The sequence below is a fragment of the Dama dama genome, chromosome 17 (genome assembly GCF_033118175.1).
Source record: "Dama dama isolate Ldn47 chromosome 17, ASM3311817v1, whole genome shotgun sequence".
In the NCBI taxonomy this organism is placed as follows: domain Eukaryota; kingdom Metazoa; phylum Chordata; class Mammalia; order Artiodactyla; family Cervidae; genus Dama; species Dama dama.
In genome coordinates, this window is record NC_083697.1 from 70,139,614 (window position 1) to 70,166,939 (window position 27,326).

The 27,326-nt window shown below is 38.6% G+C and overlaps 1 protein-coding gene across 1 annotated transcript; it reads left to right on the forward strand.

The window, feature by feature from the left end:
* Positions 1-21: 21 nt before the first annotated feature.
* NIPAL1 (NIPA like domain containing 1) lies at positions 22-27,058 on the forward strand. Its single transcript, XM_061164701.1, has 6 exons — positions 22-223; positions 9,740-10,000; positions 17,373-17,429; positions 20,626-20,716; positions 22,405-22,565; positions 23,090-27,058. The coding sequence occupies exons 1-6, from the start codon at positions 178-180 to the stop codon at positions 23,704-23,706; spliced, it is 1,233 nt and encodes a 410-aa protein (XP_061020684.1). The 5' UTR covers positions 22-177; the 3' UTR covers positions 23,707-27,058.
* Positions 27,059-27,326: the final 268 nt, after the last annotated feature.

Sequence of the window (27,326 nt, forward strand, 5' to 3'; positions counted from 1 at the left end):
GGCTCCAGGGGAGGCCCCACCCCGCCGTCCCCATTGGCTGAGGCTGTCCGGGGCCGGGGTCTGCGCGCGACAGTCCGAGACCCCGCAGCTCCGCCCCAACGCGGGTACACGGGGAGCAGGAGAAAACCGGGTGCTTGAGGAGCGAGCTTCTGCGCCTGGGAAGCCCCGTCGGGGGCCATGGGGGGACAGGTGAGGCTGCCGCCCGGAGAGCCCTGCCGAGAAGGTGAGTGTCTGCTCCGGGCCGGAGGACTTGGCGTCCGGGTGGCGATGAGACCCGGCGGGCGGTCGCGGGTAATTGTGGAGTCTAGAAAGGGAAACGCCGACTCTTAACGTACTCGTTCATGCATTTATTCATTCACTCAGCTGGTCAACAGATATTTATTGGTGCCAACAATATGCCAGACTCTATGGGAATGCCTGAGTCGAACAAGAAATACGTGGCTTCCCACTCCCACTCCAGAAGACAGGTCCACGTAAATTATGGAGACCTGAATGTCTTGACGGGGTGTTCAGGGTGTTGTGGGAAGACTCCCAAGTTTCACCCGAGAAAGACGCTTCCACTGACTCAGACTCACTTCCAGAGTCCGTGGTCGACGTCATCCCGCCGGCAGAGGGCGCGGCCGTGGACCCGGCTGACGTCCCGTCTTGCGCCCAGAGCGGGCTTGGCGAAGCTCAAGCAAGGTGGAGGGTCATGCGCCCTGGACACCGCCGGGGGAGGACGCTGGGCTCGGCTGAGCTGCCCACCTCTCTACTCTTTCTTTGAGAGGTGAAAACGCCTCCAACCTCAGTAGCCTCGCGTCTGACTCGCTGCAGAGTCACTTGGCTGCTTAAGGCGAGACCGGAACTGGGCGCGATCTTTGTAGGTTTCTCACTGCTCTGCGGCCTGGGTTTCTGCCCCAACCCTCGTCGGGTAAAGTCTTAGGGCGCAGCCCCTTGCACTTTGCTCGTGGGCTTTCTAAAACTTCAGTACCGAAGGCACATGTAACTCGGGATGAAACTAAGAACCTGGGGACCAGGCGGGCGGGGAGGGGGCGCGGGCGGACAGTTTGTATCAGCTGAAATCACAGTTTTCAGTTTGTAGAGTCCAGAGGAAAGCTGGTTTCTGATTTACCCAGTAAGGATGTAAAGAGGGAGGGGGCAATGAGAGGCGTGGCAAGAACTCTGCCTTCCCAAAACTGCGGGCAAATCCCCAGAGTTTCTCTTCCCTTGGCTCTCCCAGCTTATTCCTTGCTGTGGAGAGGTATTGTTTGTTTTGAAGTTAGAAGTCAGAACGGTGCCAGGAAGAGAAAGAACGAACACAAAGAGTAAAATGCCTGAACAATTCACAAACTATTAGAAAGTTGTGGTTTTGAAAGTGTTTGAAAGTGGTTACGAAGGCAGTGGGATCTAGAATTATTTCCTAGATAGTCAATCTTTGTCTAAAGAATTCCTAAACCAGTAAATCAGACTGTTAATAACACGTCCCTTGTTTACCCAGGGATCTGTAAGGAGAATGTGTGAATTACCCTGCCTATTTGAACTTAGGAATGATTTTCTGCTTTGCTCATATATTTAGTTCCAACAAGAAATGTTCAAGCTCCATGTTTAATTGTTGTTTTTTAGTCATTAAGTCCTGTAAGACTATTTGTGACTCCATGGACTGTAGCCCACCAGGCTCCTCTGTCCATGGAATTCTCCAGGCAAGAATACTGGAGTGGGTTGCCATTTCCTTCTCCAGAGGATCTTCCCGATCCAGGGATAGAACTCGAGTCTCCTGCTTTGGCAGGCGGATTCTTTATCACTGAACCACCAAGGAAGGCCTCCATGTTTAATACCAAGGGTTAACTGTGGTAATTAATTGTGTGGGACTCTGGTGGCATCACGAACTCAATGGACATGAGTTTGAGCAACCTCGGGGAGATGGTGAAGGACAGGGAAACTTGGCATGCTGCAGTCCATGAGATCACAGAGAGTCGCACACACGACTGAGCCCATGACTGAACGACGACTGGGGGAAAAGACTTGAGAGAAATCAGAATTGTTATCAGTGAAACTTCCCTGGTGACTCAGTGGTGAAGAATCTGCCTGTAATGCAGAAAATGCAGATGACTCCAATTCGATTCCTGGATCAGGAAGATTGCCTGGAGGAGGGAATGGCAACCCACTCCAGTCCTTTTGCTTGGAGAATCCCATGGACAGAGGATCCTGGTGGGCTGCAGTCTATGAGGTTGCAAAGAATCCAACATGACTGAAGCAACTGGGCACACAGGCAGTCTTCTCAGCCATGACATCCTCCTTAAGTCTTTCTTTGTCTGTAAATTGAGAATAATTCCTACAGTTTAGAGTTTGAGGAGTAGATGCAGGTGGGATTACACATGAAGCAAACAGTTCAGAGTCTGACCTGACATGGAGTAAAGGATCAATTTTTCATTTGTTCATTTATTCAAATGACATTGACCTAGGTCCCATGTGTCAGACATTGACCTAGGTTCTATTAATAGAACAGAGAGATTTGCAAGACAGTCTGGGCCTAGAGGCCCAAATAATTGAATAAGTCTTCATAATTAGGAATCAAACAAAGTACAAAATTATTTGAGACTTTGTTTTTTTGTAGGTGCCCATCCACAGTCTCTGGCCTCTTGGATGCAATGGTATATGTTAATGATTCTGAGATTTTACTCTTAAAAAAAAACATATCATAAACATTTCTCAAAATTCCACCAAATGAATATAACTTTTATTAGCAGGGCAAGCTGTATTTTCTATATAAAATATAGCTTCTTTTATATTACACTAAAATAGATTTTCTCCAGATTTCTACAAGAAAGTTAAAAGCATAGGTTTTTTTTTTTTTCAAGTTTAAGTGCTCTAGGTGCTGAAATTTAAGTGCTCTAAGCTAGTAAAAATTCTTCACTAAAGGTTGTTCAGAAAACAATATGTTATTAATTGCAGCAGGTTATGTAGGAAATCTGATTATCAACAGTCCTCATAGAGTATTTGGCTTCCAAACATACTCATAGTGGGATGATCTTGTTTAGATATACAAATTTTTAACTTTTAAAAAAGGCAACAGTATCTGCTCAATTTTATTTGGATTAATTGAAATATTGGGCTTCTTACCCGGTCCTATCATAGTTTATTTCCAAACTTCCAGTTTATAGCAGAATTATTTCTCATTCTTATTTCTGCTCCAAATTTTCTCTCCATTTCTGCTCCAAATTATTTCTTATTCCTATTCTACCCTCCTTATTCTAGTCTTTTTGTTAGTTTTCTCAATAAAATTGTCAGTTTCCATGAGAACAGAGACCTGTTTACCTGTCTTGTTGATCACAGTCTCCCACATTCCTAGAAGAGGCCTGGCACACAGAAAGTATAATAAGAATTTAAGTGTTGATGAATGGTTACCTAACATGGGGCTTTGTATGGAAGTTTGGGCTTCCCAGGTGGCGCTAGTGGTAAAGAACCTGCCTGCCAATACAGGAGACATAGGAGATGCAGGTTCAATCCTTGGATCTGGAAGATCCCCTGGAGAAGGAAATGGCAACCCATTCTAGTATTCTTGACTGAAGAATCCCATGAACAGAGGAGCTTGGTTGGCTACAGTCCACTGGGTCACAAAGAGTTGGACACAACTGAAGTGACTTAGCACACATATGGTAGTTTGTTGAGTAAATAAATGAAATAGATCTGTGGATATACAATGTTGTTACAAAGCCATAATTAAGCTGTAAGAGGACATTTGTTTGGTTGGCAGTGTTAAATTGTACAGTGGAAAGTGAGAAATTAGGTTGGAAAGGCAGAGAAGCTTTCTAAGGAGGTGAGAGTTCAGTAAGAGGAGTCAGTCATACCAGCCACTGCTAGGACAAAGTAACAAGTGAAGACTGCTTACAAAGCGTCTAAGGTCAGAAGAAATTAAGCCTATTAAAGAAAGAAGGGAGAAAATTAGGAAATGAGGTTACAGAGATACATGGAGGCAGGATTCTATAGGCCATTTTAGACTGTGGTGGGGATTTTGGATTTTTTCTGAGTGGAAAGGGACGCCATTGTACAATTCTGGAAGGAGAAGTGACACAAAAGGATGGACTTAACGAAAGGCTTATTTCACCCGAGCTTATGTCTTACTACTCTTTGACCTCATCTCATACCATCTCTGTTCTCTCATCAGCCAACCTAGCTTAAAGTTCCTTTCACCCCCCCTTAAGCAAATTCCCACATCTGGGTGTTTGCATTTACTTTTAGCACAGAGTTTTTTCTAGTCAATGCTCTCTCTTAAAAAATACTCCTTTATGCTGCTTTTACTCCTTTCCATGGCAGTCAACATATTCTGTAGTTTTTAGGTCACTTGTTTATTTTCCCCCATTAGAATGACTGTAGTAGGGCAGGAATTTTACTTTACTCACAGTTGTAACCCCAACTTCCAGAAAATGCCTGACAGGTGGTAGATACTCAATAAAAATATATCGAATCAGAGAATGAAAGGTGTTGTTTCAGAGAATGAGTGAGAGAGAGTAGTGCAACATAATGTCAGAGGTGAGCAAGCTTCAGAACATGTAAAGCTCTTTAAAAATTAGAAATTTAAATTTTGTTATAACTGCCATGAAAAATCATGGGGAATTAAGCAGGGGAGTGTTGTAATCTGATTCACAATGGCTGATATTTGGAGAATAAATTGTAGGAGACATTAGAGATTTCATTCATTCTTTCCTTTGCTAATATAAACAGGCAAGTGTATCAGTCAGCTAGGGCTTTGCCTGGTGGCTCAGCAGTAAAGAATCTGGCTGCAAGGCAGGAGATGTGGGTTTGATCACTGGGTCGGGAAGATCCCCTGGAGAAGAAAATGGTAATCCACTCCAGTATTCTTGCCGAGGAAATCCCATGGACAGAGGCACCTAGCTGGCTACAGTCTGTGGGGTTGCAAGAGTCAGACACAACTTAGCGATTAAACCACCAAACCACCACCATCAGTCAGCTATTGCTGTATTACACACAACCCAAACTCCAGGGTGCTCAGGCTTCTGTTATTGCAGTTCCCAGGCTCCAGAGTACAGGATCAATGTTGTGGTGCACAGGCTTAGTTGCTTCGAGGTATGTGGGATCTTCCGGGAACAGGGATCCACCTGTGTCTCCTACATTGGCAGGCAGATTCTTTACCACTGAGCCACCAAGGGAGCCCTAAATTATTCTTTATAGACAAAGTCAGACTTGAAAAAACTATTCAAAGCATTTCATCTTTGTATAAACAACAATAAATGTTAACTGACTTTATTTATTTGTACTTTTTGTTCTTATGTTTCTGAAATAGAATTTAGTCTGGGAATTGGATTATTTGGCCTTGATTTTGGCTGTTACATGGCTTTGCCAAGTCACTTAATATCTTGGCATCAGTTTCTTTAAGATATCTTTCAGATACAAGTGCCTATGAATTTAGAGCTGGTCCATCAGCAATATTTATAAACTACCAGAATTATAAGTAAATTACTCTGGGAATGAAGATAACTTATTATCAAACCCAAAAGTATTGAAGGGATCTTTAGACTCATTGAGTCAAACTCCCTCATTTTAGAGATGAAGAAACTGAAGTCAAGAGTGATGATTCAACTTTCCCAACATTATAGATGATTAGTAATGGAGTTTAAGGTGGGAAAAGGCATATAACCCTATAGAAAATTTGACTTTGTTGTTAAATTTTTAAGTGTATGTAAGAAGACATTTATACCTGTACCTAGAAGATACATCTTAAGTTGAGTCATATGAAACTGCTATTTTTTTGTTGGGTCAAAAATTGTCAAATAGCATCAACTTCATTTGGTTTAACATAATTGAGAACATTAGTAGTACTGTTTGTAAAAACAAAAAACACTGCAAATTACCCAAATGTCCACAAACTATAAAATAGAAAAATTCCTGGTGAGATAGTCATAAAGTGGAATTCTATAGAAAGTAGGGAAAAAAGCAAACCTTACAGTCAGAGCATCAAGAGTGATAAATCTCAAAAGCAAGCAAACCACCAAAGAATGCATACTGTATGGTTACATTTTTAGAAAGTAAAATAGAGAAGATGAAACGATTTATTATTTAAAGATATAATCTTATAGGGGAAATTTCATTTTCTTTTTTTTTTTTTTTGCCATTCCCCGTGGCATGTAGGATCTTAGTTCCCTGAGCAGGGATTGAACCCATGTCCCTTGCAGTGGAAGCTCCAAGTCTTAACCAGTGGACTAGCAGGGAAGTCCTGGGAAATCATTTTTTTTTTTTTAATTTTAATTTTAATTTTTTTATTAGTCGGAGGCTAATTACTTCACGACATTTCAGTGGGTTTTGTCATACATTGATATGAATCAGCCATAGATTTACACGTATTCCCCATCCCGATCCCCCCTCCCACCTCCCTCTCCACCCGATTCCTCTGGGTCTTCCCAGTGCACCAGGCCCGAGCACTTGTCTCATGCATCCCACCTGGGCTGGTGATCTGTTTCACCATAGATAGTATACATGCTGTTCTTTTGAAACATCCCACCCTCACCTTCTCCCACAGAGTTCAAAAGTCTGTTCTGTATTTCTCTGTCTCTTTTTCTGTTTTGCAAATAGGGTTATCGTTACCATCTTTCTAAATTCCATATATATGTGTTAATGCTGTAATGTTCTTTATCTTTCTGGCTTACTTCACTCTGTATAATGGGCTCCATTTTCATCCATCTCATTAGAACTGATTCAAGAAAAGATGCTCAACATCACTCATTATTAGAGAAATGCAAATCAAAACCACAATGAGGTACCATTACACGCCAGTCAGGATGGCTGCTATCCAAAAGTCTACGAGCAATAAATGCTGGAGAGGGTGTGGAGAAAAGGGAACCCTCTTACACTGTTGGTGGAAATGCAAACTAGTACAGCCACTATGGAAAACAGTGTGGAGATTTCTTAAAAAACTGGAAATAAAACTGCCATATGACCCAGCAATCCCACTTCTGGGCATACACAATGAGGAAACCAGATCTGAAAGAGACACGTGCACCCCAATGTTCATCGCAGCACTGTTTATAATAGCCAGGACATGGAAGCAACCTAGATGCCCATCAGCAGATGAATGGATAAGGAAGCTGTGGTACATATACACCATGGAATATTACTCAGCTGTTAAAAAGAATTCATTTTTTTTTTTTTTTTGAAGCAAGGACTATTAGACAGAAAATCAGATTAGTTGTTACCTCTGAGGGACAGTGTTTTACTTCTTAAATTAGGTGGTTGATACGTTGGTGTATATTATTTTTTCTTTATAACTGACACATATTTCCTAAATGTTATTCAATATTTAAAACAATATATCATAACATTAAAGAAATGATACATGCTCTTTGCTGACAAGAGTATAAATTGGTATAGACACTTGAAAGGGCTATTGGCAGTGTCTATTAAAATGAAAAAGAAGGAATGTAATAGATTTTCTGTGTTATATAAAGTTTGGATTAAACTCCTGGAGAATTACTTTGCTTACTATAATCTTAAGAAGCTACCTCAATTTTGAGATCTCTCATTGCTCAGAAACCTCCAGTGTCCCTGCCCACATACTCTGCTTCCTCCATCCCTCCCCTCCTGCCCTAGCACTCCATACCCACCTACCCACCAGTCACTTCCTCATTCGTTCATATCTGCCGTGGCCTCCCTCTTTCATATGCTCCCCAAACATAAAACAATTTAAGTTCTAAGGTCAGTAACTAGACAAGATTTTATTATTTTTCCTGCCATAAAACTTATAACATTAATGTTCATTTACAATGAGAACTTACAAAAGGCAACAAACATTATTTGCGTTCCCTTATCATCCTCTGCCCCCACCCCCCTAAAATGTTGGAAATGTTTTGCTGTGTAAACAGTTCAGAAAGAGTATTGTTTCACTGGAATGAGGTCCACCCACACTATTTCCAGAGTTAAAGTTTTGGAATGGTTATGTTAACTACATAGTAAATGATACTGATGCAGCCATGGAATTTTCTGTCCAGTTCAGTCAGATGTTTTCACAAAAATTCATGTAATCAAAATTCTTACTACTAAAAATTACTTTGGTAGTAATTGGGGGTTAGATGAGGTGAACAGTGTCCAGGACTAGATTGCTTGCGGCTAGCTTATGTGAAAATTTGCAACAGTTCTTACTAAAACAACCAGCCTGAAAAATTCCTCAGTTACAGTAAACTATCTCTGAAGTAATATAATTCTCCTTGGAATATTTAGAAGTTTTGTCTCAGGATTTATCCTGTATCTCTGAATCAAAGTTGGTTCATTTTCAAATTACAGAGATAAATGAAATAATAACCATGAAAAAACTGAATTCCATTATTTTACCTTTTGCTAGTCTTGAACTTTATAGTTGTTCCTCAACTGTCTGTGTGGTAAAGCTCACAGAACTCATGCTGCTTTTAGGGCTTCCCAGGTGGAGCTAGTGGTAATGAACCTGCCTGCCAGTGCATGAGACAAAAGATGTGCAGGTTCGATCCCTGGGTTGGGAAGATCCACTGTAGGAGGACATGGCAACTCACGCCAGTGTTCTTGCCTGGAGAATCCCATGGACAGAGGAGCCTGGTGGGCTACAGTCCATACGGTTGCAAAGAGTTGGACATGACTGAAGCAACTTAGCGCTCATGCACACACGCATACTGCTTTGCCCCAGAGGCACAGATCCCACTGTTAAAGTTTTGTTTCTAAGACAACATTTAGTCAAACTATCTTTTGTTGTTTACATGCTTTCTTAAGATTTTTGAGATGTAAAGCTGACTTTATTTCACTGAATCCTAAAATTGTAGTTAATTCGTCTTTGCCCATTTTTGTTCAGGGTAAGTCATGCTAGGAAAATATGCCTTTCAAATGGAAAAAAAGTTGAAAAGATAGAAAACCTAGTCACAGGGTCACTGTGTTGGCAGCTTTTCAAGTGGAGAATGGATTATAAAAAAATCTCTTAAACAGTATAAAATGCTTTCATTCTGTGTTTTAGTATTTAGCTCCCCCCTCCCCAAAAAAAGGCAGTTATAATAATGGGTCTGGTTCAGTGGATTTACATGCTTATTTGAATCCTCTTCAAGGGGAAAAAAAAGGCCTACTGATATTTAATTCATTTTCTATTAGAGTCTGTTTTATTAAGGAGGAAGTGAATTAGACTTGAAAAATTATTCTCTATGGGGAAAATGGTCTAGAAAACTAGACCCACTTTTAAACAGATTATCTGAAATGCACATCAAGTGGATTAGCTCAGTTTCCTGTAACGTGGTGATTTCTAGTCTGGTGGGCTTGCTGTGCCCTTCCCTATTTTCGGGCATTATACACACACTGCATGATGCTTTCTGGGAAACACACTGATGGCGTGAAGGAGAGAAGTGGATGTGCGGGGTAGGGAGCTGTAATGAACTGCTGAGCCCAAGCCAGTGCACACAGCTCTTTGATGTTCCAGCAGGCTGCTTTTGGCTGAAGCAAAGAACGAAGTATTGCTAGACTTTCCATTCAATAAGAGGAATCCAGACTTTGTTGTGAAGTCTGTCATGCTTAGATGATGACAGCTAAAGCACTTTGAAAACACTGTGAAGAACTTGTGTGTGTGAGACCAGCGGAACGTGTCTGCCAACCCATGGATCACATGCTGGGGACTGCCCATCAGGCAGTAAAAAAAAGTGTGTCAGTAGAGAAAGAAAGTTTCTATTTCTTGGAGAAAGAAAGAAAATGTTAATGCATCTCCCTTTCGTTGGTTGACGTCTCCCTCTTTCCCTTTTTCCAGGCTATGTGCTGTCCCTGAGCTGTCCGAATGCCTCCCAGGCTTGGTGTGAGATCACACATGTGTCACAGCTGCTGGCCTCTCCTGTGCTCTACAGGGACCTGAATTCCAGCATAACCAACCTGAGCGTTTCTACAGAGAACAAATACAGCCTTTATATAGGCCTGGTACTGGCAATAAGTTCCAGTATTTTTATTGGCTCCAGTTTCATCTTGAAAAAAAAGGGCCTCTTGCAACTGGCCAAAAAGGGTGTCACTAGAGCTGGTAAGAGATAGATGCAACTAACGAATTCAAATTTCTAATTGCAGAGATAATCCTATTGTAAGACTGCGGTGCTATGAGAATTTCAGAGAATTTCACTGTGTTTGTCTTGCCCCTGTCTCTGTTCTCAGCAGTTTCCAGGATTGAACCAGTTGTGTCTCCTTTAGGGTGAAACTAAAACTCAAGAAGTTTAGAGTGTGGAATGAGTTCTTCTTTCATAGCCTTGTTGTTCAGTCGCTAAGTCATGTTTGACTCTTTGTGACCATATGGACTGCAGCATGCCAGGCTTCCCTGTCCTTCACTGTCTCCAGGAGTTTGCTTAAACTCACACCCATTGAGTCAGTGATGCCATTCAACTATCTCATCCTCTGTCACCTCCTTCTCCTCCTTACTCTGAGGTTTCAGGATTTTTTTTTTTAATTTATTTTTTCAGTGGGTTTTGTCATACATTGATATGAATCAGCCATAGATTTACACGTATTCCCCATCCCGATCCCAGATTTAAAGTCAGATCAGGCTAAACACATCAGGGGGTTTTCTTTGCACTCAGAGTAAAATCCAAACATCCTTCCACAATCTCTGACCTCACCTCCTGCCTAAAGTGTCCCATGCTACCTCTCCAGCTTCATCTTCTGCTACCCTGTCTGCTGCCTGCTTTTCTCTGGCTCTTGGAATTTACCAAGTTCTTTCCTACCTCAAGAGACAGGGGTTCAATCCCTGGGTCGGGAAGATCCCCTAGAGTAGGAAATGGCAACCCACCCCAGTATTCTTGCCTGGAGAATCCCATGGACAGAGGAGCCTGGCGCCTACAGTCCATGGGGTCAACAAAGAATCAGACATGACTGAGCACAGCATGGCTGGGACAGCTTCCCACCTCAAGGTCTTTTCCTTTGCCTGCAACTCTCTTCTCCCTGCCCATCATTTGGTGACTCATCCTTCAGACTTCAACTAAAATATAATCACTCCAGAAAGGCCTTCTTGACCATCCTCTTTGGGAAGGTCTCACTCACCTCCACCCCTGCTATTATTGCACTAAGGGTTTCCTTCAATGTCCCTGGAATAATTTGTCATTGTACATTTATTGTTTATTTACTTGTCAACAGGCTTGTTTATTGATACTAGATTCACAAAAGCAGGAACCTCACCTAACATAGAGGTTGGTACCCAATAAGTATTGTCAAGTCAATAAATGGATGGCAGTAGAATCAGGTTACTATTTGCAGTGACATTTCAGAAGCTGTTAGCTCGGCTTGACTGTCCTTCATTAGCTATGAATTTTCTATTCATTCTTATCAAGAATAATGTCTTTAAAAAAGCTAAATATTGTTCTAAGATCCAAGGAGGATAATAAATAGTTATGCATTGTGCAAACAAGTTTATAGAAGAGTACTATTGAGGGAACACTGATTCAAATAGTTTAGCATTAAAAAAGATAGACAAAATGAAAGATAATTGAAAAATCAAATAAGTCCATGCAGCAGTTTATTACACAATTTTTAAAGTGGCATTTCAGTCCACTAGAGAAAGGATGAATAATTCAATCAAAAGTATAGAGACAACTGGCAAAAACTAGAGGAGAAAAATGTAAGAGTTCTACTTTATACCACTTTTCACAGTAGATTTCACATAGTTTAAGTTAAATTTAAAATAATTTTTTTAATCCTAAAAGAAAGTCTTCCTAAGCATAAAGATAAAGGAAGAAACAATTCTATATGAAGAAAGAGATTATCTGGATTGACCAAAAAAAAAATCCTACTTGAAAACACCTTTAACTGAAACTGAAAAGGAAATGACATGTGGGGGAGAAAATTTCAATATATATGACAAAGGGTAGTTAGGATCCACCATATATAAAGAGTGACTATAGTTGATAATCCCGGGAGAAGGAAATGGTAACCCACTCCATTATTCTTGCCTGGAGAATCCCAGGGACAGAGGACCCTGGCAGGCTACAGTCCATGGGGTCTCAAAAAAGTCAGACATGACTTAGGTGTGACTGAACAACAACAGTTGATAAGAAAAAGATTAGTACCTAACAGGAAAAGTCAAAGCACATTAACAAGGAACTCACAGAATAATTGTAAGTGGCCAATAAACATAAGTAAATGTTAATTCACTAGTACCCAAAGAGATATCAACTATGTAACAGTGGGCTCTGGGTTGTTGCCTACTATTTTAACAAGATTTTGTTTTTCTTTAAAAAGTAATGCCCTATGTTGCTAAGGGAATTTGAGAAATAAATAGCTTTCTCAAACATTGCTGGAAGCAATATAAATGGGTACAAACTTTCCTGAGAGAAATTTGGGAAAGCTTAAAATGTTACCATCTTAAAATCTAATAATTCTGCTTCTGGGAATTTATCTTAAGAAGTGAATGAAACTACAGTAATCAAAACAGCATCATATTGGCACAAAAACAGACATATAGATCAATGGAATAGAGATAACCCACACATCTACAGTCAATTATTCTATTATAAAGCAAGCAAGACTATATAATGGAGAAAAGACAGTTTCTTCAACACATGGTATTGGGATAACTGGACAGCTACATGTAAATCAAGGAAATTAGAACATTCCCTCACACCATATACAAAAATAAACTCAAAATGGTTTAAAGACCTAAATATAAGATGTGACACCATAAAACTCCTAGAGAACATAGGCAAAACATTCTTAGACATAAATCATAGCAATATTTTTATATCAGTCTCCCAAGGCAAAAGAAATAAAAGCAAAAATAAACAAATAGGACCTAATCAAACTTAAAGCTTTTGCATAGCAAGGGAAACCATTAACAAAACAAAAAAGACAACCTATGTCATGGGAGAAAGTATTTGCAAACAGTGTGACCAACAAGGAGTTAATATCCAAAATATACAAATAGCTCATACAACTTAATATCAAAACAAACAACCCAATCAAAAAATGGCAGAACACTTACATTTTTCCAAAGAAGACATTCATATGACCTATAGACTCATGAAAAGATGTTCAGTATCACTAATTACCAGGGAAATGCAAGTCAAAACTATAGTGAGGTGTTCTCTCACCATGATCAGAATGGCCATCATTAAAAAGTCCACAGACAAATGATTGGAGACAGTGTGGAGAAAAGGGAACCTTCCTATAGTGTTGGTGGGAAGGTAAATTGGTATAGCCACTATGGAAAACAGATTGGAGGTTTCTTAGAACACTAAAATTAGAGTTACCATATGATCCAGCAATCCCATTCTTGGGCATATATTCAAAAAGACAAAAACTCTAATTTGAAAAGACATACCCCAGTGTTCAAAGCAGCGCTATTTACAAGAGCCAAAGCATTTAAACAACCCAGGTGCCCATCAACAGATGATTGGTTTAAGAATATGGGATATATAAATATAATGGAATATTACCCAATCATAAAAATGAATTAAATCTTGCCATTTACACCAACATAGATGTGCCTAGAGAATATAATACTAAGTCAAATAGAAAAAGACAAATATATATTACTTATATGTGGAATCTACAAAATAATGCAAATGAATATATATATATATATATATATATATATATATAAAAGAGACCCAGACTCACAGACATAGAAAATAAACTTATGGTTACCAAAGGGAAGGGGATACATTAGGATAAATTAGAAGTATGAGATTAAGAGATACAAACTACTGTACATAAAGTAGATGAGCAGCAAATATTTACTGTATAGCATATAGAGCTACGTTCAGTATCTTGTAGTAACCTATAGTGGAAGTTAATCTGAAATCTATAATGTGTAAATGGATCACTTTGCTGTATACCTGGAACTGACACAATATTGTAAATCAAGTATATTTCAATTTAAAAAAAAAAACACATCCAACATAACCATTATGGTCTATAAAGTAAAACAGTAAAAAAAAAAAAAAAAAAAGAGTGAATGAGAATTCAACCTAGATTTACATATCTGGATGTTTATAATATTTAAGGGTTTTATATAATGATAAGAAAAAACTAGGAACTATATATACTTACATATATGTATATATATATGTACACTCTATGTTTGAGTGTCTGTATGGTCTCATACACATTAATAATAATATACCAGACTTTGGAATGTTCAATTATTAATTAAGGGCTGAGAAAGTATTTCTGATGCTGAGTTTTTTAAAAACAGCATATGAAATCATATTTTAATATTCCAATTTAGTTATTTGCAAATTTTGTAATGAGAAAATCATAAATAAGTGGTTAATTCATGTGGTTAAGGTCAAAAATTACAAGAGTGGGAAGATAATTCTCTGAGTATCTTAGGAAAGGTTTTTGTCCTTTTCAGTAGGCTACACACAAATAGATTCAAGGGATTAGATCTGATAGACAGAGCTCCTGAAGAACTATGGACAGAGGTTCATAACATTGTACAGGAGGTGTGATCGAAACCAACCCCAAGAAAAATAAATGCAAAAAGGTAAAAGGGCTAACTGAGGAGGTCTTACAAATAGCTGAGAAAAAGAGAGAACTGAAAGGCAAAGGAGAAAAAGAAAGATATATCCATCTGAATGCAGAGTTCCAAAGAATAGCAAGGAGAGATAAGAAAACCTTCCTAAGTGAACAGTGCAAGGAAATAGAGGAAAACAATAGAATGGGAAAGACTAGAGATCTCCTCAAGAAAATTAGAGATACCAAGGAAACATTTCATGCAAAGATGGGCACAATAAAGGACAGAAATGATATGGACCTGACAGAAGCAGAAGATATTAAGAAGAGGTGGCAAGAATACACAGAAGAATGATACAAAGAAAGATCTTAATGACCCAGATAACCAGGATGGTGTGATCACTCACCTAGAGTCACACATCCTGGAATGTGAAGTCAAGTGGGTCTAAGGAAGCATCACTACAACCAAAGCTAGTGGAAGTGATAGAATTCCATCTGAGCTATTTCAAATCCTAAAAGATGATTCTATGAAAGTGCTGTATTCAATATCCCAGCAAATATGGAAAACTCAGCAATGGCCACAAGACTGGAAAAGGTCAGTTTTCATTCCAATCCCAAAGAAAAGCAATCCCAAAGAATGCTCAAACTACAGCACAATTGCACTCATCTCACACTCTAGTAAAGTAATGCTCGAAATTCTCCAAGCCAGGCTTCAGCAATACGTGAACCATGAACTTCCAGATGTAATCCTCAAAATTCTTTAAACCAGGCCTACGATACATGAACCCAGAACTTCCAGATGTTCAAACTGGATTTAGAAAAGGCAGAGGAACCAGAGATCAAATCGCCAACATCCGTTGGATCATAGAAAAAACAAGAGAATTCCAGAAAAACATCTGCTTCATTGACCATACTGAAGCCTTTGACTGTGTGGATCACAACAAACTGTGGAAAATTCTTAAAAAGATGGGAATACCAGACCACCTTACCTGCCTCCTGAGAAACCTGTGTGCAGGTCAAGAAGCAACAGTTAGAACCAGACATGGAACAACAGACTGGTTCCAAATTGAGAAAGGAGCACATCAAGTGTGTATATTGTCACCCTGCTTATTTAACTTATATGCAGAATACATCATGGGAAATGCTGGGCTGGATAAAGCACAAGCATTCCAGCACAAGCTGGAATCAAGATAGCCAGGAAGTATCAATAACCTCAGATATGCAGATGACACCGCCTTTATGGCAGAAAGCGAAGAGGAACTAAAGAGCCTCTTGATGAAAGTGAAAGAGGAGATTGAAAAAGCTGGCTTGAAATTCAACATTCAGAAAACTAAGATCATGGCATCCGGTCCCATCACTTCATGGCAAATAGATGGAGAAATAATGGAAACAGTGACAGACTTTATTTTCTTGATTTTCTCCAAAATCACTGCAGATGGTGACTGCAGCCATAAAATTAAAAGATGCTTGCTCCTTGGAAGAAAAGCTGTGACAAACCTAGACAGCATATAAAGAAGCAGAGACATTACTTTGCTGATAAGGTCCATATAGTTAAAGCTATGGTTCTTCCAGTAGTCATATATGGATTTGAGAGTTGGACCATAAAGAAGGCTGAACACCGAAGAATTGATGCTTTTGAGCTGTGGTGTTGTTGAAAACTCTTGAGAGTCCCTTGGACTGCAAAGAGATCCAACCAGTCCATCCTAAAGGAAATCAGTCCTGAATATTCATTAGAAGGACTGATGCTGAAGCCCCAATACTTTGGCCACCTGATGCAAAGAACTGACTCATTGCAAAGAAAAGACCCTGATTCTGGGAAAGATTGAAGGCAGGAGGAGAAGGGGACGACAGAGGATGAGATGGTTGGATGGCATCACTGACTCAGTGAACATGAGTTTGTGCAAGCTCCAGGAGTTGGTGAAGGACAGGGAAGCCTGGCGTGCTGCAGTCCATGGGATCACAAAGAGTCAGACACGACTGAGCGACTGAACAACAACTGACACAAATTCAGTTTCATGGTGCTAAAAGGTAGAGAATAAGTAGAGTCCAGCTGGCTAACACTGGTTGTTCTCTCATTGACTATCCAAAATTTCAAAAGCTCTTATCTCAACCATCTTCTTTCCTTTAATGTCTTCATTAGGTACCAATCTAATTTAATATTTATTGGGTTCTGTCTTTAATTGTGGCCAAAATAAAGCATTTAGGGCTTATAATACTCTATCTACACCTCTGAATGGCATAAATAGTTTAGACAAAGAATGTCACCTTCCATATCAGTAAACAAAGGATACTGCTGACATCAAGGCGATAGCGACTGCCCCCACCCACAGACAGTGCAGCCTGAGGGGATTCAGGATGGAGAGCACTGGATACTGGCCCTAAATAGTTAAGGTGCATACCAAAGGAATGATTCCAGTGAGCCAGACTCCTGCATCTTCCCATACAAATAAAAGTGCTAAATTCATTTTTTTAAATTAACAGTAATCTTTTGATGTTCCAACTATCTTTTTGTTTTTTTGCAAAACTCCTATATATCCTGGCTCCTCCCTTTCCTATTCAGAGCAGGCCCTCAGAACTATCTGAGAGGCTGCCTCCCAGACTTAAGTCCTCAGCAAATCCACCGAATAAAACATAATTTTCAAAAAAAAACAAAACAAAACATAATTCTCAGTTTTTAGGTTTGCATTTTTTTTTTTGAGTTGACAATAATAAACCTCATGACTAATTTTCCTGCAAATGAAGAAAACTTACTTTCTGTAGAAATCAAAGGCAACATAAAGAAAACTTTAGGAGATCTCTAGAAATGACTGAGTAAGTAAGCTAAAAGATGAGATATACTGAGTAGGCCTTAAGTGTTGCTTTTTCCAACCATATTCTGGTACCTTTTATAGAAGTTAATTCCCCAAACCCTCTTCTTCCACTTTAGAACTTAATTTCTATTTTCATCATTTTCCTAGGACAAGGTGGACATTCTTACCTCAAGGAATGGCTCTGGTGGGCAGGATTACTCTCAAGTGAGTCCATAATGCCAAGAATAGTGTTTGCTTGCAAAATGATGAATAAATTACATGCAGTTGTTCAAATCGATCAATTTATCCAACTGGTAAGGCTGTCAGTTAAGTCTGGAAGTTTTTGTGTGGGCATAATGTCTTATATATAAAGTAAGTCCTGTGAATTTAGAATTAATTTTTACTCTGGCTTCCTCCCACCCCTGTGTTCTCAATGCTGTGTTAGAATGCTAGGGAAAACTTACCATTTGAAATGTTATGTTTTATCACAAACTTCTCCTTCTCTTGTATTTTATTCCCCATAATAATTGATGAAAATGCTTCCCTCTTACATTTCCCCGGCTCCTAATTCTATATGTGACTATTGTAGATGCAAAGAGTGGGTAACTTTCCTAGCCAGGACCAAAACGTGGATAAAGGAAAGTCCCCTTGGGCTGCTTAGTTCTGAACAAACAGAGAGGAGATGAAAATTGTCAGCATTCTCCCTCCTCCTAGACTTGCCTGGAGGATTAAATGAGACTCTGTACGAGGTAAAAGCATTTTTATTAATATGATGTCCAGAGAGAAGGCAGTGTTATCTCTCAGGCACTTTTGCAGATTTATATCTCCCTCCTAACTCCTCTGAACTTTCTCAAATTCCAAGCCTTAAACTTCCAGAGAAAGAACCTCATAAATTTTAGTTTCACACACTTGCCAGCCATCTCCCTCTGCAGCCAGAAGCCTTTAAACTTCCATCAATTTTCCTGTACCAAGTAAAACATTTCAGTATTTTTGAGATCCTCTTAAAAGAAAGAATTGGATAGCTTTTTCTTAAACAAATGGTGGTATCTAAAAGGCTTGTTACTGCAAAACTGGGTTTCACCTCTTGGCGGGTGTCAAAAGACACAACCAAACCAGAGATAAGAAAAAGGAAGAATTTATTACTTGTAGCAGGTAAGGAGAATTCTGGGGCTTTTTCCCAAAGCACTATCTCCCCAAACAGCAAATTGGGAATGTTTCAAGTTCAAAGTATGTGCATATTCATAGAGGGCTTGAGCAGAGGAGAATTCAACATAAAAATGGGACGAAGGTTGATAAAATCCAAGCTAAAGCTTCTGTCTAGTTGATAGAAGTCATGAGGGTTGGGCAAATTCAACATCATCCCTTAGGTTCAAGTGGATCTAGTGGTGGTGGGGATTTAAATTCTGCAAAATAGCTCAAGAAAGTACTTTAGGCTAACCTTTCCACTGAACCAGAATTGGGAGTCTTTACAACCAATTTATCATCTTTGCTTTTGTTACTTTTCTTGCCCGATAACAGTTTGTCCTTTGGTTCCTTTAAGATCATTAATTACTGAGGCCTGTTCATGGGCAAGCACTGTGGCCAGGCTTAGAGCACACGATAGCTTAGGCCTAAAATGGCTTCTCTTACGTCAAAAAGCTGTATCTGGTTCTTTCCCTCTGGGAAACCCATACCCTATCTGCCTACAAGATGGTGAACAAAAATAATTTAAATTTATATAGCTTTTTTTTTTTTTTTTCAATTTTTAGGGTGTTTTCACATTTGTTTTCTTACTTCATTTGAGTAACTGTTGTCAGGGACTATACTGGGAAGATTCCAAATAAATACTTGGATGATTCTCTTTCCTTTACTCTCTTTCTCATATCTTCCTACCTTCTACCTATGCAATAGAAAGTCGAAGAATATTATATGGCTACATTTGTAATTGTATTCTCACCATGCACATGGTTTCTACAAGTATTGAAGAGAGAACAGCATTGTCTTCAACATTAGAGATTTTTACCTAGAGACAAACATACAGTACTTCATGAGGTCAGTATTTTCCTGGAAAGCTATCATGATAAAAATATAAATAATGAGGTATTCAAAAAAGCTTATGTTGATGAAAAATTAACTAGTCAATCTAAAAAAAGAAATGGAAAATTTTATTCAAGCCAAATTGAGAATTATAACCTGAGAACAGCCTCTCAGCAAACTATTCTGCCCCTTAGAGATCAAAGCACAGTTGTATAAGTTTTTCTAGACAGGAGGCTGTACGTTAAATGATGTATTATGAACACTTTACACGATCCAGAGATGCATTTACAAAGAAGGTAGTGGGCCCTTCAAGATTAAGGAGGAGGGATATCTGCTAAGGAGGTCTGGTTAACGCACAGACACACTAAAGGGGAGAGGGGAGGCCCAAATGGCAAAAAAAATTGTGTTAACATTTTTCTTGTCTTGCCGTAAAATATGAATTTTATTTCATTGCTTACAATTCCCAGAGAACTACCATTGTTGCTGTTATGCACAGTCTCCTGATTGTTCCATTCTGTGTGATTCTATTTGTTTTACGATGTTTCGAAGCTGATTACTCTTGCAGATCTGGCTGGGGATGGGGTAGGGACTGGGAGTGGAGTAGATAGCAGCCAGAGGGAAAAAGTGTACTGGTGTCTTTTATCTGTTCCAGAAGCTCTCTCAACAAGAAGTATATGCTTGGCATAGTTGCGGTGTGAAATACTACATTCTGTGGGCAAGCATTCAATTGTGACCCAGCTGGAGAATAATCTGCTCTCAATACAAGAACCCAACTCTTAGAGGGATTTTCCACTGCTCTCAAAGTCAATTGCATCCCCCTATCTCATGGAAGTCTGGAGTTGCTCAGATAAGAAAAGGCTTCCAGGAGCACATTGTTAGGACTTGAGCTACTAAGATACTGTTAGTTGCTTGTAGATCCCCTGCAATCCAGGGGTGCCTGACTACACAGGCCTGTGGGTATCTCTGCCTATCCCCTGCCTGGACTGTACACCTCTAGAAAGCATTCTAATTTTACAGGTTGCTTTATTGTTAATTTGTCCAACAGTAGGTATTCTTGAGCAAACAATAATTCTCTGCTCACTTCAAATCCTACCTCTACCAGATTTCATCAGAGTGACCAACTATGTTTCTGGTACTAAAGTAACTAAAATCTTTATTGAAGGTCTTTTAAAATAGATATTTCCCTGTCACCACTTTTTGCATTAGTGAGTTAGCATCATCAGGTAATTATGGTTTATCTGCAACCTTTTAATACCAAACTTTCCCCACCTTCCCTAAAAGAAGTTAAATTATTCCTTTTCATTAGATGTGAGTGTCTTCAGGATAAAAGACTACTGTTTTGCATGTGTCAGTTGTTGAATACATGTGCCTATCCTTTATATTAACACTGCTGCTTGCTTTCCAGTGGGAGCAGGAGAGGTTGTGAATTTTGCAGCTTATGCTTTTGCTCCTGCCACTCTGGTCACCTCACTGGGCGCGCTGAGTGTTCTTGTAAGGTACGTGAGCAGTAAGGAACTTGGCTTCTGTAGAGATTTTAATACCATGATTCACATAACCCACAAGAAATAGATTACTAAGCATATCTCAAAGCAAAATTTTGAAAATCACAAAAATAATTTGAGAAGATTTCACAATAAATAGCAGTAGAAACAAGAAACGGAGTGTCTTCCTGCCAAACTTAAGGTAATTGTGTGTTTTCTTTGTGATGATTCAATGAAGCCAAGCAGTTTTTCCCCTCTCACCTGAACAAATTGCCACAACCCTCTTAATGCTTTCTGTTGTCATAGTGGTTAATGACCATAGTTATCAGAGGATTTTAAAAAGCATGATGTTTGGGTTAAATTTCAGCTGTTATTAAAACTCTTGCATTGCTGCTGAATACTTCTGTTTGGAGACATCTTAGGTTCTTTTAGTCCTGTAAGCAGGAGTCATTTTCCTTTCAATAGAAAGTGGATCTAATATATCTGAGTTGACCATTATGATACCAAATGAATGTGTCCCATGAGCCCATGAACTGTTTTATTTTGTAACTAAGCAACTGTTGTGTTTGTTGTCTTTTCCTTTTATCTCCATTATCAACCTCTAGAAGAAGGTTTATGACTAGGCCTACCCACTGGTGGGAGTGCCAGGGCATAAGGAGAAGGGGCCACAGCCGACCTAGTGGTTGAACAGCAGGATGGCATAATCTGTCCATCGTAGTGCCAGTCTAGAACTTCCTGGGGCCATAGCAACCAAAGTAGTGGGAGCATTGGATAGGTGAAAGTGTCAGGGCAATAGCAGCTGGTAAGGAAATATTTTAGTATTCTGACAACCCATTTGGTTGTACTTGTGTGTACCAACTAAACGCTAGTCCTGAAGAGCAGAGTTAATTCTTCTTTAGGCTTATATCTTTCTTTGAAGCCTTCATGAGCATGCATGTTCTAAATGTATCATGCCAGTAAGATGTAAAAATATCTTCTACTTTGACTTTACAAGAGAAGGCGGGGAAATTGAAAACAAATTGTGTGGGACCTCTTAGAAGGTCATGGGAAATTTTCAGGTGTACAGAATGCCTATTATAATGTTTTAGATATAAAAGCAATTAAGCAGATTTGATTAATCATCTTTCCTGAGTTTTAAAGTTAGTCAGAGTACAGATGTAGAAAATAAACTTACAGTTACCAGACGGTGAAGGGGGAGGAAGGAATAAATTGGAAGACTGGAATTGACATATACACAGTACTATATATAAAATAGACAACTAATAAGAAGCCCCTGTATAGAACAGGGAACTCTACTCAATACTCTGTAATGGCCTATATGGGAAAGAATCTAAAGAGTGGGTATTTGCACATGTATAACTGATTCACTGTGCTGTATTCCTGAAACTAACAGAACATTGTAAATCAACTATACTCCCAAGAAATTTTTTTTAAAATAGCAAACTACCAATGATTTTTAAAATGTTAATCTTAAAGTTTGACAAGTGGTAGAAATTTTTCTAAATACAAATTTAGGAATATATAACAAACTTCACACACACATAAATAAAGCAAGCAAGCTAACGGGGGTTTTCAGTGTCACGTGGCATATTCCAGTCAGTTGACAGAGATACAGACTGGCACACACCACAGCGTGACAGCCGAGCTGCTGTGGAATCCAAAGGCAATTGAATAAGAGTGCTTTTTTTTCCTTCTTCCCACAGTGCAATATTGTCTTCCTACTTTTTAAATGAGCAATTGAACATTCATGGGAAAATAGGCTGTATATTAAGTATATTGGGATCAACTGTGATGGTTATCCATGCCCCACAAGAAGAGAAAGTTGCTACTCTGCATGAAATGGAAATGAAATTGAGAGACCCAGGTCTGTAATTCAACCAAAAGAGACACTCAAATTCTGCTCCACTTTCTCTCCTCATCACATGAGTTTGTATTAATATGGTAATATGCTTCCTGCAAGCCCATCTGTGGGTTGAGATATAGTAGGGTTTGACTGAGTAGTACAAGCCTTCTGAAAAGGTGCCACAACTTATTTTTGTGTCCGTGCTTCGCTTCCACAGAATGAAGGGAAGAGATGGGAATTGGAGAGGGGAAAGGCTTATATTCCAACCCAAACTTTGACATCTTCCTCATTCTGAAAATAAAGTCAATCAGGCAATACCTGCTTTACCTTATAGTGTTATCTGTGAGGTTCAAATATGTCTGTGAAAGTCCATTGTGAGATATCAAAAGCCATGCAGTAACATGTTGCTGTTGTTCCTGTTTTTAATTTAATCATGGTTCTCTTTCTAAAACACTTATGCTCCTAAACTCATGACTAACAAGATTTCACAAAGACCTGACCCTATTGGCATTTTCTGAAGCCTAATTCTTTTCTCCTTCTAACAGGATTTATCTGCTTTGCTGTGATCATAACTGTGATCTCCTTGGTACTAATTTTGATTGTGGCACCCAAGAAAGGACAGACCAATATATTGGTCTACATATCAATCTGTTCATTGATTGGAGCATTTTCAGTTTCCTCCGTCAAGGGCCTGGGCATTGCCATTAAGGAACTACTGGAATGGAAGCCCGTTTATAAGCATCCTCTGGTCTTCGTTTTGTTGGCTGTACTTGTGCTTTCGGTGACGACACAGATCAACTATCTTAATAAGGCACTGGACACCTTTAATACATCTCTTGTGACTCCCATTTATTACGTGTTGTTCACATCCATGGTAGTGACTTGCTCTGCCATCTTATTTCAAGAATGGTATGGCATGAATGCTGGAGATGTCATCGGGACTTTGAGTGGGTTCTTCACCATCATCAATGGCATCTTCCTTCTACATGCTTTTAAAAACATTGACATTACCTGGAGTGACCTGACATCCACTACTCGGAAAGAAGTCCTCTCTGCGAATAGCAGTGAAGACAAATATGTCTTACTAGAGAACACAGACTATTCAGTCCCAGGATTCGATGATGACATTACCTTGTATAGCAGGACTAGTCAAAATCCCTAGAAACCTGGACTTTAACCACCAGAAGACACTTGGAGAGGAGAAGGAATACCTGATTCTTGAAAGAAATATTAGGAAAGCTGGCATTTTTAAAGTTCTAACTAATAATGTAGACATGAGGCCAAATAAAAATGCCTGCACTTTTGGCCATCACATTTGAAAAATCAAAGTTTTGGTCCTTCTCCAGAAGACTTCTGCTGTTTTTCATTTATGCAAACTTGAAATACTGCCTAAGCATGAAAGAAGTCAAAGAATTAGATAACTCTCAGAACAATCTCTTTCTTCTGGTCACAGTGTGTTTGACTCTGCCAGGTGGCTCTTGATTTCTTTGGCTGCTATTCTTAGTCTCTCAGTAATTCATAGGTACACTCAACTGTATACTGATAGCAAAATATCAGTCATCACTCTCTAATGAGTCATAATTTCAAATTATTAAGACTGAGAAGCGAGATCACTGATGCTTCCCCTCACTCTACAGCTTCCTTCTTTCTAAGTAGCTGAAGGGAAGGTGTTAAAGGACATGCACATGCTGGAGGTCTGCTCGGCGGTATGCTACATGTGCAAGACACATGTGCCCATGAAGGGCTTATAAGCTGTGATTTATTGATACATCATAGAGGTTTATTAACAATTAAAATGGGAGAATGGAAGAGAGAAATACTTAATTACCTTAGGTAAATGAAACTATTTTTCCTTTTCACAAAAACAAATGCACATGATTATGTTCATGGGTTCTTTTAATTCAGACCTGAACAACATAGGACACAATTGAGTTTCTGAAGAAGTACAAGTGATTTCGGCTTTGGAGTTCTTTATATTCATTTTGTTCTCTACTTTTATTATTATTATCCGAAATGTCATTTTTCTTTTTGATGTAGAGACTTTCAAAGAGTAAGTACATTGTTTTAGCATTATATTGTACACTTAAATTTTTCTCAAAGGTTTAATCCCCAGAGGGTGGGTTTTCCACAAACTAGAAACAAGTAGAAAAATCTTTATGAAAGACCTGAATGAGTTATCATAATTGTCCTCTTGAAATCTGGCATTTTCACCTTTATTAAGGAAATTATAATTGGTTACTAACATTTTTAAAAATATGCATATCCTACCACAATAAGTGGTAGATTGTCTTTTTCTGTTGAATTTCATCCTGGCCATGCTTTCCATACATTTTATTGTAATTATCTGGGGAGAATAGGAAGGTGGGTTAACTTCTTAGAAAACAAAATACTAAGACCTCAGGGACTAGTACAGGGAAATATATTTTCATGTTAAAGCCTGCATAAAATTTTCTTATCTCACTCCAAGTGCATGGGAGAAGTAACAATTTTGGTGGTCTTTACTGTTTATGGGTAGATTACTCATCACTCATTGATTTAATGGAAAAGAAATTAGCTATATTATTTCTAGACCAAAGGTATTTCTCTCAAAAAAAATCCTAACCCCAAAATTATGACATTAAAAACAAACAAACAAAAAAACCTTCAGTTTGACTGGATGTTTCTCCTCTAATGTCAAATGTTATTAGTTTTATTTGTTTGTAATCTAGCTGAAGTCTATCCTGGGTAATAGTAGTAGACTCTTTTCTTCAGAATTCCATTAAAGTGACTTGAGCATTTCCACAGTTTTGTTGAACTATGACTGACGTCCACAGTGATGACCTGAGATGATTGCAAAGTTCTAAAGTGCTTGTATAGTCTCTTTGGCACAGGGCTTCCCAGATGGCGCTAGTGGTAAAAAACCAGCCTGCTAATGCAGGAGACAGGAGAAACACAGGTTCAGTCCCTGGGTTGGGAAGATCCCCTGGAGAAGGGCATGACAACCCACTCTAGTATTCTTGCCTGGAGAATCCTATGGACAGAAGGGCCTGGCAGTCTGCAGTCCATGGGGTTGCAGAATTGGACACAACTGAAGTGACTTAGCACACAGGCAGTGTTGAGTGCAATTGAGTGCCTTCCACATTTTTGAAAATTGATAATCCATGGAAGATGCATGGGTTGATACCTCAGGTCAAATATATGTTTACTCTGTTGATTGCTGTCTCATCTAAATTGTATATCAGATACATAAGTTATGAACACAAGCTTGTAGTTTCTAAAAAGGTAGTGGTTTCTAAAAAGGTAGTGGTTGAAAGTTGTAGAAATTCATTTAAAGTTTTTCTTTTTTTCTGTTGAAAACTGTTGCTTTCTCCAGGACACCTTCTTAGTGAGCAGATTCATAGCATCCAACCTGAGGCCAAGGTAGTCCTCCACTTAACTGAAACTTGGTCTCAGGTATTTCCTCAGTGTCACCTGTTACAAAGCTTTGCCCTTGGCATATTGTGCCCAGCTTGAAGGTCCCTGGAATACAAGAAACCATGTGTACCCTGGGATGGATAATGAACTGGTGTTGACACATATGCCCAGGAGAAAGTCTCAGAAAGATCTAATGAGTTGAAACATATTGAGAAACAATAAAACATTTGAAAAACTCTAAAAATCTCTGGTGGGCATATGCATTGAAAAACCAAAATGCTGCAAATCCAAAACCCAGAATACTTTTTCCCAAACAGGAAGATGTTGTCCAAGGAGGAACAAAATGCTGGATCCCTATATTCAGACTAACTGTGTTAGTCTTAACTGGTACTTTCAAATGTATATATTTTTAATATATATACACTTTATCTCAGATACCTTAAGATTTATTATGTGAAAATCTGTACATGTATCATCAAGGATCACAAAACTGTCTTCACATAGCCAAAAGGAAAGCCTTTCCTAATTCTGTAAACATAATAGTTTTATTTTATTTTCTAACTTACTATTTTATTCTTAGATCAGTGGTTAATTATTTAATTTTTAGTTCAGATTTCCAAATGTTCATAATGCAATTAACATTTTTGTTTTAAGAGTATGAAGTCAAATATATGTATATGGAAAGCACTCACGTTTATCCCTGAAAGTGAGGCATTGATACAATTCCGTTCTCTCTGAAACGTTCTAATTCTCACAGTCTTAATATGAGACTGATAAGGACCGTTCGTCATCAGTTTTTGTAAATTCTTTTTTGTTTTCAGTTTGTCACTTTAGCTCATTTTTAATAATTTAAGTGAAAATGAATTCTATTAGTGTATTATCAATACAAAATGTTAGACAAAAATATTTTTCTTAATAAAACCAAACTATATACAGTTTTCACATCCCAATAAAGCTTTGTAGAAAATAACTTTCATCAATATAAATGAAATATTTTCAAATATTTAAAAAATTATGATCATGAAACTTTCTATTTTTCTAATGTTTATAAATACTGTGCATTTTAGAAAGTTTACAACTTTTAATGTTTCTCTATATCTTTCATTTGTAATAAAATAATGTGGCTTACTTATCCTTGTTGGAGTTCCATTTTGAGTTTCTTGAAGTTAAGTTTATGTCATGGCAAAATTAAAAAGAAAAGTTTGAGGTTTAAAATGCTTTCTGCTTAATGCTTTGTCATTTTCCTTGAAATTAAAGTCTATGTTTTAGAAAAAGGCTCTGCACAAAACCATCTCCTGTATAACTAACTGGTCTGGCACCTGAACAAAAAGTAGGAGAAACCGTCTTATCTTTTGATAATTTTGTTGAACATCAGTGTAATGGTATCTC

What these genes read in the sequence shown, in the direction of transcription:
- NIPAL1 (XM_061164701.1), top strand. Translation starts at nt 178, where the DNA reads ATGGGGGGACAGGTGAGGCTGCCGCCCGGAGAGCCCTGCCGAGAAG. An exon ending in CGGAGAGCCCTGCCGAGAAG is followed by an intron (nt 224 to 9,739) that starts GTGAGTGTCTGC and finishes CCCTTTTTCCAG; the next exon opens with GCTATGTGCTGTCCCTGAGC. An exon ending in GTGGGCAGGATTACTCTCAA is followed by an intron (nt 17,430 to 20,625) that starts GTGAGTCCATAA and finishes CTTGCTTTCCAG; the next exon opens with TGGGAGCAGGAGAGGTTGTG.